This window comes from Mustelus asterias, unplaced genomic scaffold (assembly GCF_964213995.1).
Source record: "Mustelus asterias unplaced genomic scaffold, sMusAst1.hap1.1 HAP1_SCAFFOLD_1091, whole genome shotgun sequence".
Classification (NCBI taxonomy): domain Eukaryota; kingdom Metazoa; phylum Chordata; class Chondrichthyes; order Carcharhiniformes; family Triakidae; genus Mustelus; species Mustelus asterias.
This window is the reverse complement of record NW_027591036.1, coordinates 19,958-39,885: the sequence shown is the minus strand read 5'-3', so window position 1 is coordinate 39,885 and position 19,928 is coordinate 19,958. Positions and strand designations below refer to the sequence as shown.

The window sequence follows — 19,928 nt, the reverse complement described above, 5'->3', positions numbered from 1 at the left end:
GAATTAGATTGTTAAAGTTCCATTGGCATGGTGGCACAGTGGCTAGCACTACTGCCTCACAGCATCAGTGTGGAGTTAACATGTTGTCCCTGTGTCTGCATGGATTTTCTCTGTGTGCTCTAATTTCTTCTCACAGTCCAATGCTGAGCAGATTAAATGGATTAGATATGATAAATTGCCCCTTAGTCTCCCAAAATGTGCAGGTTAAGGGGTTAGCCATCGTAAAAATGCACGAAAGCTGTTCTTTCAGAGAGTCAGTGCAGACACGATGGGCCGGCTGGCATCTTTCTGGACTGTGGTGTATGAGGGATCCAAGGGATACTCAGTGCTTTCATTTGTGAAGCCAAGGATGCCATCCACTTTTCTAATGACTCTCTTCAAATCTCTCGCGTTGAAAGATCTCTCTGAACCTCAGGACACTCTGAGCCTGCACACTCTTTAGAACTGGACCATTCAGTTTCTTTTGCCTCTCCCCATCTCTTCTGTCAAAATGCAGCACTGTTCCTGAGTGTGGCATTAATAATGTGAGAGCTGAGACCGCAGCTTCTGTCTCCCCAATAGAATCTTTCTGGATAAAGTGGAAATTTACAAGGATTTCTGTCACTGAGACATTGTCTGGCTGTCTGTGTCTCACTGCCCTAACTCAAACTGTCTCTGTCAATCCCTCCACCCCTCTCATCCACTCTATATGAAGGCGGGATATTGTTGTTTAGTGACTGAGTGCACACAATCTGTATCTTCATCTGATCAAATAGAATTCAGCTTGTGAACAATATCATCATTTCAACCAGTTCTGGGTTAAATCAGGCACAGCTCTGATTGGCTGCAGCCCGCTGAATCTGGGGAGCAGACACTGTGCGCATTGCCAGCCTCAAAGGCTTTAACCCTTACTGAGCTGGGAAACTCCAACTAATCCCTGAGAATCCACAGCACAGTGCGAGAGGAGAGGAAAGCCTGTCCTGGGAGCTGTCAATCTGAGACACAGTTTGACCCTGTCAATGTGCAGATGTGAACCTGCTCCTTCCATTCTCAAACTGATATAACCAGGAACACAGAGCGCCCAGTAATGACCAGCTTGTTGCAATGTGTTTGAATGAACACGATGTCATATCATCTAAGCAGCATTTTGAAATTCTCAATCATTCAATGTATTCTGATGAAATGTATTTCTTGTGCTCTGTGTGTCATTACATAAGAATCTTCCTCTGATATGAGACCTTGTTTTGTCCTTGTGCCCCTGATGCTGATTATTTTCATTCTGCTCACGTTATGATATTTCTCATGGAACCAGAGAAAGAACCAGAGAACAGTAACAGCACAGAGGGGACCCATTCGGCCTATCTTGTCCATGGCAGTCTGAGGATACCCAGATGTCCTTTCCAAACTCACCTTCCTGCACCTGGCCCGAAGCCATGCAGCTGAAAGCATGAGAGAGACCCAAATACTGCATGCCAACAATTCACTAGGATTTGCGACTCTGTGGTTGCCTGAAGCAGCCGAAGTAAATACTTCCAATCATAATCGCTGTGAGCAGGGTTCAAACCTGCGCGGGGAAAGCTCAGTCGATTTCGAGTTGAACGCCTTAACCACTTGGTCATCGCAGCTGCATATTCGTGAGGATAATATAACCACCTCAGTCGCATTTATATTCACTTCATCAGGCACCATGATTGTGCAGAGCACAGTGTGTGAGCTGAAATGTGTTCCTCAACCTTTACTTTGTATCTTTGTCTCTGACTGAGAACTCATTTATTCGGTCAGAGACCTGTTTTCCTATTTCAATATTTTTTCATCAGAAACGAATTACGTCCGAACAAAAATTGAAAAAGAGAAATCTCTATTTAATTCCTGTCAAATGTTGTGTTCGCACTGTTTTTGTCCACTCGGTTTAAAACACAGGAGGCCGTGGATACGGTTCTAAATAAATTATCACTGCGATGGCCGGGAATCGAACCCGGGTCAACTGCTTGGAAGGCAGCTATGCTCACCACTATACCACCATCGCTCAATATACTTAAACAAATGTTATTTTAATCAGTTATTATTACAGAACTACCTTATTTGCTGATTTTGTCAGGCACGAGGTGTGTCCATTGCACAGTTTGTAAACTGAACCTGTCTTGTCTTGTTTTTCTGGACAGTTTAAGCCGCCGTTTTATTATTGTTTCTGACTGGGAACTAATTGATTAGTTTTGAGGCATGTTCTTTCATTTAAACAACTGAAAGCAAATTGAAGCTGGATTTTCCATTAGAAACACAGTGGTGATGAGAATCTTTAGTGAATTTTATTTCAGGAGTGCCCACCTACTGTTGTGACCTGTGATAGCGAATTAAATAAATCACCATTGTGATGGTCAGGAACTGACCATTGGTCAAATGCTCGCACAGTCACCACCATCACACACTTGGCTCTGCCACTCTCTCAGTGCGAAAGGTCAGCTCTTGACAGTGAATCTGGTTTCCTCCAGGGCCAATCGGAGGATGGTCAGAAACTGTCTGTCACTCTCAGAAACTCCATTATCAGCGAGTGTGGGATGATTATTTAACTGGCTGTCACTGGTTGTTGAGGTTGTGATTTACTGTTACCTGTCAGTGCAGGAGAAACAAATAAAACAGGAAATCTAGAGACTCCGAGAGCAGATAATTTGTACTTTCATAGTACAAACTAAACAAACATAGTGCTGTCTGCAATCATTGTAATAACTGAAAGAAAAAGGATTGACTTGGCCACGGAATCTGGTGAACAGATATGGTCCTGCACCACTTGGACTGCAGCGGTTCCAGAAGGCAGCTCACCACCACCTTCCCAAGGGCAATTAGGGATGGGCAATAAATGCTGACCCAGACAGCGACACCTACATTCCATGAATGAATTCAAAGACAATCTGTGGGGAGTGGGCCTCAGAGTGTTTAACAGTTACTGAGGTGAAAAACTATAAATAACCCCCTGGAATCCGGAGCATAGGCCGGAAGGAGGAGAAATTCCGTCCTGGGACCTTACAGTTGGTAAATGTTTTGTCCTGTGAATGTGTAGATGTGAATATTGTGTAAGAGAGAGTGTATGAAAGGGACGGGCGAGTCAGACGAATCCAACTGTGTTTGTGTGCCTGTTCTGATCATGAGATCTCCGAGTCTCTCTTGTGTAAAATAAAATGATTTTTCAATCAAAGTTACCCGCTAAACCCCCTGCTGAGCCCCAAAGTTAGATTTCAAAGCAATTGTTTCACTAAATTAAGGATTTCAGTGGAAAAGTAGAGAACATGTCAGCGATCGTATGTGAGAGCGCGATCAGTGCAGCAGTAAAATGGGTTTCAGTGGAAAATGGAGTCCTCAGTTCGAGTGAAACCTTTTCAACAGCAAACATTCGTGTGTCAGAGACATGAAGGATGTGAGCTGGATCTCTGGAGAGGCGGAATTTCATTGCAATGGGAGAGTTTGTGAGGAGAGAGAAACACAGAGAGGCAGGAGGTGCCGGGAGCTGACTGCAGCTTGTCTCTGCTCCGTCCGCTCTCTGCCTTTAAGTTGCTCTGTGCCGCCACCACTGGGTTCATTTCGGATTCAGTTCTGATTGGCCGACAAGAGGTGAGGCCATATTGGATTTGGTACTGGGAAATGAATCGGGCCAAGTGTTAGATTTGGTTGTGGGAGAGCACTTTGGAGATAGTGACCACAATTCGGTGTCTTTTCTTATTGCAATGGAGAGGGATAGGGCGGTACGGCAGGGCAAGGTTTACAATTGGGGGAGAGGTAATTATGATGCTATTAGGCAAGAATTAGGGGGCATAAGTTGGGAACAGAAACTGTCAGAGAAAGGAATTAATGAAAAGTGGAACTTTTTCAAGGAACAAATGCTGAGTGTCCTTGATAGGTATGTCCCTGTCCGGCAGGGAGGAAATGGCCGAGTGAGGGAACCATGGTTCACGAAAGAGGTGGAATGTCTTGTGAAAAGGAAGAGGGAAGCTTATGTAGGAATGAGGAAACAAGGTTCAGATGGCTCGATTGAGGGTTGCAAGTTAGCAAGGAATGAGCTGAAAAAGGGGCTTAGGGGAGCTAGGAGGGGACATGAGAAGTCCTTGGCGGGTCGGATCAAGGAAAACCCCAAGGCTTTTTACTCTTATGTGAGGAATAAAAGAATGACCAGGGTGAGGTTAGGGCCGGTCAAGGACAGTAGTGAGAACTTGTGTATGGAGTCAGTAAAGATAGGCGAGGTGATGAATGAATACTTTTCTTCAGTGTTCAGCAAGGAGAGGGGCCATGTTTTTGAGGAAGAGAAGGTGTTACAGGCTAATAGGCTGGAGGAAATAGATGTTCGGAGGGAGGATGTCCTGGCAGTTTTGAATAAACCGAAGGTCGATAAGTCCCCTGGGCCTGATGAAATATATCCTAGGATTCTTTGGGAGGCAAGGGACGAGACTGCAGAGCCTTTGGCTTTGATCTTTGGGTCCTTGCTGTCCACGGGGATAGTGCCAGAGGACTGGAGAATGGCGAATGTTGTTCCTCTGTTGAAGAAAGGGAATAGAAATGACCCTGGTAATTATAGACAGGTTAGTCTTACTTCGGTGGTTGGTAAATTGATGGAAAAGGTCCTTAGGGATGGGATTTACGACCATTTAGAAAGATGCGGATTAATCCGGGATAGTCAGCACGGATTCGTGAAGGGCAAGTCGTGCCTCACAAATTTGATTGAATTTTTTGAGGAGGTAACTAAGTGTGTTGATGAAGGTCGGGCAGTTGATGTCATGTACATGGATTTTAGTAAGGCGTTTGATAAGGTCCCCCATGGTCGGCTTATGATGAAAGTGAGGAGGTGTGGGATAGAGGGAAAGTTGGCCGATTGGATAGGTAACTGGCTGTCTGATCGAAGACAGAGGGTGGTGGTGGATGGAAAATTTTCGGATTGGAGGCAGATTGCGAGCGTAGTGCCACAGGGATCAGTGCTTGGTCCTCTGCTCTTTGTGATTTTTATTAATGACTTAGAGTAGGGGGTTGAAGGGTGGATCAGTAAATTTGCTGATGACACCAAGGTTGGTGGAGTAGTGGATGAGGTGGAGGGCTGTTGTAGGCTGCAAAGAGACATAGATAGTATGCAAAGCTGGGCTGAAAAATGGCAAATGGAGTTTAACCCTGATAAATGTGAGGTGATTCATTTTGGTAGGACTAATTTAAATGTGGATTACAGGGTCAAAGGTAGGGTTCTGAAGACTGTGGAGGAACAGAGAGATCTTGGGGTCCATATCCACAGATCTCTAAAGGTTGCCACTCAAGTGGATAGAGCTGTGAAGAAGACCTATAGTGTGTTAGCTTTTATTAACAGGGGGTTGGAGTTTAAGAGCCGTGGGTTTATGCTGCAACTGTACAGGACCTTGGTGGGACCACATTTGGAATATCGTGTGCAGTTCTGGTCACCTCACTATAAGAAGGATGTGGAAGCGCTGGAAAGAGTGCAGAGGAGATTTACCAGGATGCTGCCTGGTTTGGAGGGTAGGTCTTAGGAGGAAAGGTTGAGGGAGCTAGGGCTGTTCTCTCTGGAGCGGAGGAGGTTGAGAGGAGACTTAATAGAGGTTTATAAAATGATGAAGGGGATAGATAGAGTGAATGTTCAAAGACTATTTCCTCGGGTGGATGGAGCTATTACAAGGGGGCGTAACTATAAGGTTCGTGGTGGGAGATACAGGAAGGATATCAGAGGTAGGTTCTTTACGCAGAGAGTGGTTGGGGTGTGGAATGGACTGTATGCAGTGATGTTGGAGTCAAACACTTTAGGAACATTTAAGCAGTTATTGGATAGGTACATGGAGCACACCAGGATGATAGGGAGTGGGATGGCTTGATTTTGGTTTCAGATAAAGCTCGGCACAACATCGTGGTCCGAAGGGCCTGTTCTGTGCTGTACTGTTCTATGTTCTATGATTCTCACACACATTTTCCACACACTCTCTGATAGGATTGAAACTGTAGCCGCCGAAACGGTTCCTCCAGCCGCTGCCGCTCAAGACAAATCTCCCAGGAAGAAGGCGGCGGCTCCCCGGTCTGCGGCAGCTAGTCCCAAGTTAGGCGAGCAGATCCTCAATGTTGTGGTGGGTTGCAGCGATCGCAAGGGGATGTCCCTGGCCGCGATAAAGAAAGCTTTGGCTGGCAGTGGAGTGGATGTGGGGAAGCGCGTCTCCCAGATCAGGTTAACTATCAAGAGGAAGGTGGAGAAAGGGTCTCTGGTGCCGACAAAGGGATAGGGCGCCTCCGGCTCCTTCAAACTCGCTAAGAAGGAAAGCCCAGGGAAAATGGGAAAGAAGATGAAGAAACCAACAGCCAAGAAATCTTTAGTAAAGAAAACAGCGGCCAAGAAGGTGACAACAAAGATAGCAGCAGCCAAGAAACCCGCAGCCAAGAAACCCGCAGCAAAGAAAATTCCAGTGAAGAAATCAACAGTGAAGAAAACAAGCAGCAAGAAGGCGGCAACTCCAAAAAAGGCGGTGAAGAAAGCAGCCCTGAAGAAAAAGTCTCCTGTGAAGAAGGTGACGGGCAGAAAGTCCGTCAAAAAAGTGACTAAATCGAAAGCCAAACCCAAAGTGAAAGCAGCAAAAGCGAAGAAAGCGTCAGGAAAGAAGTGAAACAACCCGAGCAAATTGTAAACCTCTGAACTCAAAGGCTCTTCTCAGAGCCACCCACATCTCTCAGCAAGGAGCTGATCCCGCAAGAAAATGATTCCTGTCCCGCGGCCCGGCTCATTCTCAATAGAGATCATTTCAAATTCAGACTAAAGCAAAACACAGCAGAGGCTGAATTTCATTTGAATTTCACATTTGTTCAATCGCCACTTTCTCTCATAATAAAGATGTCTGGTAGATTCAGTATGAATCTACACTGGCGGCTAAACACTGCTTTCCACCTTCCTTGGAATCCAGACAGTGGCCATTCGGCCCCTCGAGACTGCACCAACGGGAATCCTACCCAGGTCCTCTCCCCATAACCCTATTCATATATCCTAATAACCTCCTGATTCGACGGGGCAATTTCGCATGGCCCATCAACCGAACTCGCATATCTTTGGAGTGGAGGAGGAAACCGGAGCACCCTGAGGATGCTCACGCAGGGGGAATGTGGAATCTCCACACAGGGCAGTGAGCCAAGCTGAGAATTGAACACAGGTCCCTTGCGCTGTGAGGTAGCAATGGGAGCCACTGTGCCGCCCCAAAATCAATATCAGGAGTGGGATTTGAACCCACGCCTCGAGAGGAGACTGCAACCTGAACACAGCAACTTCGACCGCTCGGCCATCCTGTCTCCCTTAATTTTAACAGAGGAGATTGCCTCAGACAGCCGCAATGAGGTTTTTGTAAACAGCTGGAAGTGGATGTGGGTGAGGATGTTACTGAGAAAGATTCTTGTTATGGAATAGACTGTGTTCAGGTCGAAATCTTACTAAGTGGGAATTATAACAGGACCAGGTTTAAAAACACAAAAGGACAAAGTCACGACTCGAAACGTTAACTCTGTCTCTCTCTCTCTTCACAAAAGCTGCCGGAGCTGCTGATTATTTGCAGCATTTTCTGTTTTGATTCCATATTTCAAAGCTCCGGGTTTGTGGAAACTCTTGTGTGTGAAGGATGGCTCTGGAAGGGTTTGTGTGGGGAGCTGTGTTTCGCTTCCATTGTTAATAAACGGGTTGAAATTGGAGGTTGCGGAAACTGGAGGTGGAGCTCAAAGATCAGGGGCCGTTCTGTGTGTGTGTGTCAGTCCGGCTCTCTCCTCCCTCCCGCTCTGTGTTTAATCTCCACTCTGTCTCCTCCCCTCTCTGCTCTCACTCCGCCTTTCTCAGTCAGGTCGGGGCGGGCTGTATAAAAGGAGCCTGAAAGATTTCCTCTCATATTGTGCACAGATCTGAGTGAAGAATCATCATGTCTGGCAGAGGGAAAGGGGGCAAAGGACTGGGTAAAGGCGGCGCAAAGCGGCACCGCAAAGTGCTTCGTGATAATATCCAGGGCATCACCAAGCCAGCAATCCGCCGCCTCGCTCGCCGTGGCGGTGTCAAGCGGATCTCGAGTTTGATCTATGAGGAGACTCGCGGGGAGCTGAAGGTTTTCCTGGAGAAGGTGATCAGGGATGCGGTCACCTACACTGAATATGCCAAGCGCAAGGCGGTCACTGCCATGGATGTGGTGTACGCTCTGAAACGCCAGGGCCGCACTCTCTATGGATTTGGCGGCTGAGCAACTCGCCCCTTTCTACCGAACACACAACAAAGGCTCTTTTAAAAGCTCCTCACCCGCTTCACAGACACAGCAGTGACCTGGGAATTGCAGCTGGGACAGGCTGTTCAGTGTTTGAGACAGTAAGAAGTTTAACAACACCAGGTTAAAGTCCAACAGGTTTATTTGGTAGCAAAAGCCACACAAGCTTTGAGATGTTTAAGATGCATGTTTGCTTTGCTTATGTTACGGTGCGGGAATCACCGAATTGAACACTTCATTTGGAGCAGCGATGAGAATTGTTTTTGAACTGTTTAAATGTATTGTCTGAACAGCCCCCTAGTTTCTGCCGTCATTGATTTCAGTAAGAAGTCTCACAACACCAGGTTAAAGTCCAACAGATTTATTTGGTAGCATAAGTCACAAGCTTTCGGAGCGCTGCCCCTTCATCAGGTGAGAGGGAGTTCTGTTCACAAACAGGGCATATAAAGACACAAACTCAATTTAGAAAATAATGGTTTGAATGCGAGTCTTTACGCGTAATCAAGTCTTAAAGGTCCAGACAGTGTGAGAGTGGAGAGAGGGTTAAGCACAGGTTAAAGAGATGTGTATTGTCTCCAGCCAGGACAGTTAGTGAGATTTTGCAAGCCCAGGCAAGTCATGGGGGTTACAGACAATGTGACATGAACCCAAGATCCCAGTTGAAGCCGAGCTCATGTGTGCAGAACTTGGCTATCAGTTTCTGCTCAGCAACTCCGCGTTGTCGTGAAGGCCGCCTTGGAGAACGCTTACCCGAAGATCAGAGGCCGAATGCCTGAGACTGCTGAAGTGTTCCCCAACAGGAAGAGAACACTCATGCCTGATGATTGTCGAGCGGCGTTCATTCATCCGTTGTCATAGCGTCTGCATCGTCTCCCCAATGTACCATGCCTCGGGACATCCTTTCCTGCAGCGTATCAGGGAGACAACATTGGCCGAGTTGCAAGTGCATGTACCGTGTACCTGGTGGATGGTGTTCTCACGTGAGATGATGTCATCTCAAACATCATCAAACATGATTTCAGAAAAGAGGAATTTTATATACAAGGAAAGATTCGAGAAATTGAACTTATTCTCCTTGGAGCAAGGAAGATTAAGTGGTGACCTTCTTGAGGTGTTTAGAATTATGAACAATTTTAGAACGATAGAACATTACAGCACAGAAACAGGCCTTATGGCCCTTCTTGGCTGTGCCAAACCATTTTTGTGCCTAGTCCCACTGACCTGCTCTTGGACCTCCACACCCCTCTCATCCATGTACCTGTCCAGGTTTTTCTTAAATGTTAGGAGTGAGCCCGCATTCACCACTTCATCTGGCAGCTCATTCCACACTCCCACCACTCTCTGTGTGAAGAAGCCCCCTCTAATATTCCCTTTAAACTTTTCGCCCTTCACCCTTAACCCATGTCCTCAAGTTTTTTTCTCCCCTCGCCTCAGTGGAAAAAGCCTGCTTGCATTCACTCTATCTATACCCATCATGATTTTATACACCTCTATCAAATCTCCCCTCATTCTTCTACGCCCCAGGGAATAAGGTCCTAACCTATTCAACCTTTCTCTGTAACACAGTTTCTCAAATCCTGGCAACATCCTTGTAAACCTTCTCTGCACTCTTTCAACCTTATTAATATCCTTCCTGTAATTAGGTGACCAAAACTGCACACAATACTCTAAATTCGGCCTCACCAATGTCTTATACAGCCTCACCATAACATTCCAACTCTTATACTCAATACTTTTGATTTATAAAGGCCAAATTAGCAAAAACACTCTTTACGACTCTATCTACCTGTGACGTCACTTTTAGGGAATTATGTATCTGTATTCCCAGATCTCTCTGTTCTACTGCACTCTTCAGTGTCCTACCATTTACCTTGTATGTTCTACCTTGGTTTGTCCTTCCCAAGTGCAATACCTCACACTTGTCTGCATTAAACTCCATCTGCCATTTTTCGAGCTGGTCCAAATCCCTCTGCATGCTATGAAAACCTTCCTCACTGTCCACTGCACCTCCAATCTTGGTATCATCAGCAAATTTGCTGATCCAATTTACCACATTATCATCCATATCATTGATATAGATAACAAACAACAATGGACCCAGCACTGATCCCTTTTGACAGGGGAAAGAAGGATATTTTGTTTCCAGTAGTTGGGATGTCAGTGACTTGGAGTCACAAAGAACAAAGAACAATACAGCACAGGAACAGGCCATTCGGCCCTCCAAGCCCGCACCGCTCCCGGTCCAAACGAGACCATTCTTTTGTATGCCTCCATTCCCACTCCGTTCATGTGGCTATCTAGATAAGTTCCCAGTGTGTCCGCCTCCACCACCTTGCCCGGCAGCGCATTCCAGGCCCCCACCACCCTCTGTGGAAAATACATCCTTCTGATATCCGTGTTAAACCTCTCCCCCCCCCCCACCCCCCCCCCCCTCACCTTGAACCTATGACCCTTCGTGAACGTCACCACCGATCTGGGAAAAAGCTTCCCACCGTTCACCCTATCTATGCCTTTCATAATTTTATACACCTCTATTAGGTCAACCCTCATCCTCCGTCTTTCCAGTGAGAACAACCCCAGTTTACCCAATCTCTCCTCATAACTAAGCCCTTCCATACCAGGCAACATCCTGGTAAACCTCCTCTGCACTCTCTCTAAAGCCTCCACGTCCTTTTGGTAGTGTGGCGACCAGAACTGGGCGCAGTATTCCCAATGCCGCCAAAACAACGTTCTATACAACTGCAACATCAGACCCCAACTTTTATACTCTATGCCCCGTCCTATAAAGGCAAGCATGCCATATGCCTTATTCACTACCTTCTCCACCTGTGACGTCACCTTCAAGGATCTGTGGACTTGCACACCCAGGTCTCTCTGCGTATCTACACCCTTTATGGTTCTGCCATTTATCGTATAGCTGCCCCCTACGTTAGTTCTACCAAAATGCATCACTTCGCATTTATCTGGATTGAACTCCATCTGCCATTTCTTTGCCCAAATTTCCAGCCTATCTATATCCTTCTGTAGCCTCTGACAATGTTCCTCACTATCTGCAAGTCCAGCCATTTTCGTGTCGTCCGCAAACTTACTGATCACTCCAGTTACACCTTCTTCCAGATCGTTTATATAAATCACAAACATCAGAGGTCCCAATACAAAGCCCTGCGGAACATCATTAGTCACAGGCATCCAGCCGGAAAAAGACCTTTCCACTACCACCCTCTGTCTTCTGTGACCAAGCCAGTTCTCCGCCCATCTAGCCACCTCCCCCTCTATCCCATGAGATCCAACCTTTTGCACCAACCTACCATGAGGGACTTTGTCAAACACTTTGCTAAAGTCCATATAGACGACATCCACGGCCCTTCCCTGGTCAACCATTCTAGTCACTTCTTCAAAAAACAGGTTAGTGAGGCATGACCTCCCTCTCACAAAACCATGCTGACTATCGTTAATGAGTTTATTCCTTTCTAAATGCGCATACATCCTATCTTGAAGAATCCTCTCCAACAACTTCCCTACCACGGACGTCAAGCTCACCGGCCTATAATTTCCCGGGTTATCCTTCCTACCCTTCTTAAATAACGGGACCACATTAGCTATCCTCCAATTCTCTGGGACCTCACCTGTGTCCGGTGACGAGACAAAGATTTGTGTCAGAGGCCCAGCGATTTCATCTCTCGTCTCCCTGAGCAGCCTTGGATAGATTCCATCAGGCCCTGGGGATATGTCAGTCTTTATATTCCCTAAAAAACCTAACACTTCCTCCCTTGTAATGGAGATTTTCTCTAACGGGTCAACACTCCCCTCCGAGACACTCCCAGTCAACACATCCCTCTCCTTTGTGAATACCGACGCCAAGTATTCATTTTGGATCTCCCCGACTTCTTTGGGCTCCAAGCATAATTCCCCACTTTTGTCCCCGAGAGATCCGATTTATTCCCTGACAACCCTTTTGTTCCTAACGTATGAATAAAATGCCTTGGTCACAATTTCAAGAAGGTCAGCAAGAGAGCTGGGAGTGAGATGAGGAGAAATCTCTTTCCTCAGCGACCAAAAGAGAAAATGCTGGAAAATCGCAGCAGGTCTGGCAGCTTCTGTAAGGAGAGAAAAGAGCTGACGTTTTGAGTCCAGACAACCCTTTGTCAAGGCTGCAAGGCATAGAAAGTGGGAGATATTTATACTGCAGGATGAGGGGATGAAGATGAGTCATAGCCACAAAAACTGGGGGAAAAGACTGCTTCCAGCTGTCCACAGAGAGAATAAAGAGATTAACTCTCTTTACTCAGAGAGTAGTTGGGATTTGGAATGCGCTGCCTGGGAGAGTGGTGGAGACGGATTCCACAGGAGGTTTGAAAAGAGAGCTGGATACATGTTTGAAAGTGATGAATTTAGAGGGCTTCAGGGATAGGGCTGAAGAAAGGGATGAGCTGGGTAGCTCTCTGGGGAGCTGGTGCAGACACAATAGGCTGAATGGCCTTCTTCTGTGCTTATAAAATGCTATGATTCTATATGTTTGGGAATGTGAAACAGTCCATTTTGACAGGAAATAGAAACAAAGCTCATTATCCAAATGGTGGGAGATTGCAGAGCTCTGAGGTGCAGAGGGTTCTGGGTGTCCTAGTGCATGAATCAGAAAAGGCTGATATAGATGCGCAGCAAGTAATTAGGAATGCAAATAAGAGTGTTATTGCTTGTGAGGAATTGTAGGGAATTGATGCTTCAGTTGAACAGGACATTGGTGAGACCACGTCTGGAGTATTGTGTACAGTACTGGTCTCCTTACCTAAGGAGAGATGTAAACATGTTAAAAGCAGTTCAGAGATGGTTTATGATACCAGGAATGAGCGGGCTTTCTTATGAGGAAAGGTTGGAGAGGTTAGGTTTATATTCACCAGAGTTTAGAAAAGTGAGAGAGTAGACAGGAAGAAATTTACTGCATTTCCACCCTGCAAAACTGTAACTGACACTGACAGATAGAGAGTGAATTGTGCTTTCATGTACAGATTGACTGATAGCGAGAATCAGTTAATTCTGCATTTAAGATCCTGAGTGGTATTGGCAAGGTGGATGGCGAGAATTTGGAACTAGAGGCCACTGTTTAAATGTAAATTGTCCGTAATTTGAGACAGAGATCAAGAGAAATGTTTTCTCTGAGTCTCTGGAACTCTCTTCCTGCAAAGGAAGTGGAAGTCGAGTCTTTAATTATATTGAAGGCAGAGGTAAATTGATTCTTGATTAACAAGGGGGTGAAAGGTTATCGGGGGTAGAATGGAATGTGGGTTTGAGGTTCTGATAAATCATGATAATCTGATAAACCATGATCAGATTGAATGGAGGAACAAGCCCAAGGAGCCGAATGCCCTACTCCTGCTCCTAATTCATATATCTGGTGTATCTCAAGTGTGTTCAAGAGAATTTCCTGGAGCAGAATGCTCTCGGTCAAATGATGAAGGAGGCATTGCTGGGTCTGCTGCTGGGGAATGGGGTGAGCCAAGGTTGGCCACATGAACCAAGTGTCTGTCGGTTAACACTTGGGGTGGAGTGATCATTGTATCATAAGATTAAGATTAGTGTGTAACAATCAAAAGTAAAAATTCTCAATTGGAAGTGGACTAACTTCAATGGGAGGAGCTGGGATTGAGCCAGGGTTAAATGAAGTCAAACTTTACATGAAAAACTGTAACAGAACAATGGGTGATCTTTCAGATGTTTCAGGTACTGACTCGGTAAATGCCTATGAGGGTGAAAGGGAGGGGAACCAAAGCCAGGGCTGGATGATGAGGAAGATAGAAAATATAATTAAACAATGAAGATGCCGTATGAAGCATGTCAGAAGAATTCTTCAAATGAGAACCTTTATAGTGAGAGTATGTGGATTTAACTCTCTATCTGGCCATCTCTGTTACTGTATGTGAATGTGGAGTTAACTGATTCCCGCTATCAGTCAATCTGTACATGAGAGCACCATTCACTCTCTATCTGTCAGTGTCAGTTACTGTGTTGCAGGGTGGAAATGCAGTAAATTTCTTCCTGTCTATTCTCTCTCAATCTATTACAGTGTGTGACAGTGTGGAACTAACTCTCCCTCAATATATTACTGTGTGTCTGTGGAATTAACTCTCTCTCAATCCATTTCTGTGTGTCAGTGTGGTATTAACTCTCTCAATTTTTACTGAGAGTGTGGAATTAACTCTCAATCCATGACCGCACAAGTGTGGAATTAACTCTCTCTCAATCTATTACTGTGAGAGAGTGTGGAATTAACTCCCTCTCACTCTATTATTGTATGTCAGCGTGGAATTAACTCTCCCTCCATGCATTCCTGTGTGTGTGGAATTAACACTCTCTCAATATATGACTGTGTGAGAATGTGGAATTAACTCTCAATTGTTTAGTGGGAGTGTGAAATTAACACTCCCTCAATCAATTACTGTGAGACAGTGTGGAATTAACTCTCAATCTATTGCTGTGTGTCAGTGTGGAATTAACTCTCTCTCAATCTATTACTGTGAGAGAGTGTGGAATTAACTCTCAATCTATTGCTGTGTGTCATAGAACAGTACAGCACAGGAAACAGGCCCTTCGGCCCTCAAATCATTGCGGAATTAACTCTCTCTCAATCCATTAGTGTGTGAGAATGTGGAATTGACTCACCCAATCTATTACTGTGTGAGAGTGTGGAATTAACTCTCTCTCAATCTATTACTGTGTGAGAGTGTGGAATTAACTATCTCTCAATCTATTACTGTATGTCAGTGCGGAATTAGAACAAACAACAAAAGAAATTAAGCACAGGAACAGCCTTTCGGCCCTCCAAGCCTGCACCGAGCATGCTGCCCGACTGAACTAAAACCTCCTACCCTTCGAGGGACCATTTCCCTCTATTCCCATTGTATTAATGTATTTGTCCAGATGCCCTTAAAACTCACTATCGTTTCTGCTCCCACCACCTCTCCTGGCAGCGCTTCCAGGCACCCACCACCCTGTGTGTAAAAAACATGCCTTGTACATCTCCTTTAACCTTGCCCCTCGCACCTTAAACCTCTGCACCCTAATAATTGATTCTTCCACCCTGGGAAAAAGCTTCTGATCATCCACTCTATCCATGCCTCTAATAATCTTGTAGACTTCTATCAGGTCGCCCCTCAACCTCCATCGTTCCAGTGAGATTAAACCAAGTTTCTCCAACCTCTCCTCATAGCTAATGCCCTCCCATACCAGGCAACACCCTGGTAAATCTTTTCTGTACCCTCTCCAAAGCCTCCACATCTTTCTGGTAGTGTGGCGACCAGAACTGAACACTATATTCCAAGTGCAGCCTAACTAAGGTTCTATAAAGCTGCAACATGGCCTGCCAATTTTTAAACTCAATGATCCAAAGCAAGCTAGCTGTATGCCTTCCTGACTACCTTCTCAACCTGTGTTGCCACTTTCAGTGACCTGTGTACCTGTACAACCAGAACCCTTTGCCTATCAATGCACTTAAGGTTCTGCCATTGACTGTATATTTCCTATCTGTATTAGACCTTCCAAAATGCATTACCTCACATTTGTCCGGATTAAACTCCATCTGCCATCTCTCTGCCCGCGTCTGCAACCGTTCTAAATCCTGCTGTATCCTCTAATGGTCCTCATCGCTATCCGCAAATCCACCAACCTTTGTGTCATCCGCAAATTTACTAATCAAACCAGTTACATTTTCCTCCAAATCATTTACATATATCACAAAGAGTAAAGGTGCCATCACTGATCCCTGAGGAACTCCACTTGTCACAGCCCTCCATTCAGAAACGCATCCTACCACTACTACTCTCTGTCTTCTATGACCAAGTAAGAAGTCTGACAACACCAGGTTAAAGTCCAACAGGTTTATTTGGAAGCAAACATTTTTGTGTTTGCTACCAAATAAACCTGTTGGACTTTAACCTGGTGTTGTTAGACTTCTTACTGTGTTTACCCCAGTCCAATGCCGGCATCTCCACTTCTATGACCGAGCCAGTTCTGTATCCACCTTGCCAACTCATCTCTGATCCCATGCGACTTCACCTTCTGCACCAGTCTGCCATGAGGGACCTTGTCAAGGGTCTTACTGAAGTCCATGTAGACAACATCCACTGCCCTACCCTCATCAATCACCCTCGTCACTTCCTCGAAAAACGCGATCGGAATTAACTCTCTCTCAATCGATTACTGTATGAGAGTGTGGAATTAACTCACTCTCAATCTATTACTGTGTGAGAGTGTGGAATTAATTCTGTCAGCCATTCTCTTTTCCTGTGTTTCAGTTTGGAATTACTTCAGTTCATGTTCATTCGTGAATGTGAGGATGGAATTAAATCTGTATTTATTTTTCACTATTACTGAATGTGAGTGGAATAGTAACTCTCTGTTCATCGCCGTTATTGCGTGTGAGAATGGAATTAACTGTCAGTCTTTGTTACTGTGAATGAGTGCAGCATTACCCCGTTTTCAGATCTGCTGGTATAACTGAATGTGTAATTAACTCTCTCTCTGTGTTACTGTATGTGTGTGGAATTAATTATCTATCCTTTAATCACCATCACTGTATTTTAGTTTGGAATTACCACTGTGTCAATCTCTGTTACTCTATGTGACTGTGTAATTCACTCCCTATCTATCAATAATAATGTGCGTAACTAACTCTTTGTCTGTCAGTCTCTGTTACTGTATGAAAGTGGGTCACTGTCAGCTTAGCAAACTACAGCGAGTAGATCAGTGACCTAGTGATCAGTGCTAGGTTCTCAGCTATTTACAATCTATATTAATGACTCAGATGAAGGGACAGGCCATCACCAAATTTTCAGACAATACATAGATAGGTGGGAAAGCAAGTTGTGAGGAGGACACAGAGTCTGCAAGGGGATATAGAGAGGTTAAGTGAGTGGACACAAATTTGGCAGCCACGATAAATTTAGGAAAATGTGAGGCTTTCCACTTCAGAGGGAAGAATAGGAAGGCAGAACATTATTTACATAGAGAAAGAGACAGCAGAATGTTACAGTACAGAAGGATCGAACTGTAATTATAAGTACATCTGTGGAGTAAAAAAGTAGGGAAATGTTGCTGCAAATACATGACATTGCTGCTTGTACATGTTTAAAGGTTTTCTCTGATTTAAAGGGGGAAATACTTGTATTGGAGGCAGTGAAGATTCACTTATCCGATTGCTGAGATGAAGGAGTCATCTTATGAGGAAAGTTTAATCAAGTTGAGCCGATCTCATAGAAGTTGAGAAGAATGAGATATGATCATATTGAAACATTGAAGAATCTGAGGGGACTGGGTAGATATTAAGAGGAATGTTTTCATTTGAGGGCAAAATTAGAACTCGAGGATACAGTTTAAAAATAAAGTATGCCCCACTTAAGATGGAGATGAGAAGGAATTTCTTCTCTTAAACTGTCCTTAATCTTTGGTATTGAATAGACTCCATCCTAAGTTAGAAAGAGTTTTGATTTACAGGAGAGTCAAGGGTTATGGAGCAGACAATAAAGTGGAGTTGAGGCCATAATCACATCAACCATGATCTTTCTGAATAGTGGGGTAACCCTAAAGAAGAAATTGCCTTCTGCTGCTCCTGCTTTGTATGTTCTGATTTGATGTCAATGTGGAACGAACCCTCTGTTTGTTCATCTCTGTTACAGTATTTAGTGTGGAATTAACTCAAATTTGACACTGCAGATGAGTGCAGAACTGATTCCCTGTCTATCACTTATTTTATGTGAGAGTGCAATGATTCTGTCAGTCTCTGTTACTGTACGGGAAACCACGAGGAGAAATGTTTGAGTGCTACTGGTCTCAAACGTACTCAGGGTTAAACCCATCAGCTTTCCCTCCATCAACACCCCAGTTCAAAATCAGCCAACAAGAACCTACCTTCACAGAAAGTGTGCAACTGACTGCCACGTCCAACATCCACCCTGATTAAACATGGTTCTTCATTTGTCTATTTCTGGCCTCAGTTTTCAGAGCAAGAGCTGCAATAATTCACCAGTGAAATCATGTGCACAAAAAATACACAAGGCAGGCAGCATCTGTGGAAGGAGAAACAGAGTTCATGTTTCAGCTCACTGACAATCAGCCTGAAATAAAACTTACTGATATCTGCTAATGGTGGCCGTGGTTTCCACATGGTGAGGTAATGCGTAGTTGTACTGTCGCTGGACTAGTGATTCAGTGCAATGCAATGGGACCAAATATTATTATAGTAGAGAGTAAAATTTGAACGCAAAAAAAATCTGGAATTGAAGGTCTAAAGAGGGCCATCTCATAACCACCCATTTGATTCACTGATGCCCCTACAGGGAAGCAAATCTGCCCACATGAACTGTTCTAGTTTACATGTGACGTCAGACACACAGCAATGTGGTTGACACTTGAATGACCTGTGAAATGATTTAACAAGCCACTCAGTTCAAGGATAATTAGGGCAATAAATGGTGGTCATATCAGTGAAGCCCACATGACATGAATGATGAAACACAGTTCTCAGCACCCAGAAAGCACTCTATCCAACACATTGCTCAGGCACTGAGAGTGGGCATACTCATGATGTGGAGATGCCGGCGTTGGACTGGGGTGAACACAGTAAGAGTTTTAACAACACCAGGTTAAAGTCCAACAGGTTATTTGGTAGCAAATACCATTAGCTTTCCACAGCGCTCCGAAAGCTAATGGTATTTGTTACCAAATAAGCCTGTTGGACTTTAACCTGGTGTTGTTAAAACTCTTACAGTGGACATACCCCCCAGGAGCCGCCTTGTCTCCCATCCCACCAAGCTGCCTGTGTCCTTTTGAAGTTTCCCACTTTCCTCCTCACAGTTGCCAATGCCTCCAACTTTGGTGGCGTGTGGAAATGTTGAGCTTGTGTCCTGTACACCAAGGTGTGTGTCATTAATATATTAAGAAGTTTAACAACACCAGGTTAAAGTCCAACAGGTTTATTTGGTAGCAAAAGCCACACTTTTGCTTTTGCTACCAAATAAACCTGTTGGACTTTAACCTGGTGTTGTTCAACTTCTTACTGTGTTTACCCCAGTCCAACGCCGGCATCTCCACATCATCATTAATATATGTCAGGAAGAGCAGGGCTCCTAACACCGAGCCATGGGGAACTCCACTTCCTCCAGTCTGAGGAAACAACCTTTAACCACGACTCTCTGTTTCCTCTCACTCACACTATTCCATATGGGGCGGTGAGGGTGGCCCCGCTGCACCATCCGCTCCCCGGGCTCCCTCGCCGCACTCCGCCGGCTCTGATCCGGGCTCGGAGAGCCACTGAGATTCGGTTTTGCTGCTGCTACGCGCGGCCCAATTCAGCTTCCGGGAACCGCACCGGGGGGGAGGGGGGGGGGGCGCAGCCTAATGGCGCCCGCGTACTGAGGACCGTTCTGAATGAAATGGACTGTATTCACACGCGCGGTGCGTCCTGGGCTACCCTTCCCACCATTACATTGAATAATATTGTGCATGTGATTATATTTAAACCCGTAGTAATTCTGCCGGCGATTTCGTTGCAAATCCATCTTGTTGTCCTGAAAATCGCCCATATCCAATGAATGCTGAAAATATGAACTTCGTATTCAAATTCGGAAGTATACAAGTCAGCACCTGTGGAGGCAAAATTGTTCAAGTTTAATGTTTCAAGCCAACATTCTTTCCTCAGGACAAGTAAAA

At 45.1% G+C, this 19,928-nt stretch overlaps 1 protein-coding gene, 1 long non-coding RNA gene and 1 other non-coding gene across 3 annotated transcripts; 1 reads left to right on the top strand and 2 right to left on the bottom strand.

Moving 5' to 3' along the window:
• Positions 1-1,933: 1,933 nt before the first annotated feature.
• On the bottom strand, positions 1,934-2,005 carry trnag-ucc (transfer RNA glycine (anticodon UCC)). The gene has a single exon. It is a non-coding gene; the product is annotated as a tRNA-Gly (tRNA).
• A 5,890-nt stretch (positions 2,006-7,895) lies between these two features.
• LOC144487868 (histone H4-like) lies at positions 7,896-8,207 on the top strand. The gene has a single exon (XM_078205922.1). It carries the CDS (start codon positions 7,896-7,898, stop codon positions 8,205-8,207), a length of 312 nt encoding a protein of 103 aa, XP_078062048.1.
• Positions 8,208-8,912: 705 nt separating this feature from the next.
• On the bottom strand, positions 8,913-19,505 carry LOC144487869 (uncharacterized). Its single transcript, XR_013496477.1, has 3 exons — positions 19,430-19,505; positions 18,129-18,286; positions 8,913-9,132 (listed from the first exon to the last, which is right to left on the bottom strand). It is a non-coding gene; the product is annotated as an uncharacterized LOC144487869 (long non-coding RNA).
• Between the last annotated feature and the right edge of the window lie 423 nt (positions 19,506-19,928).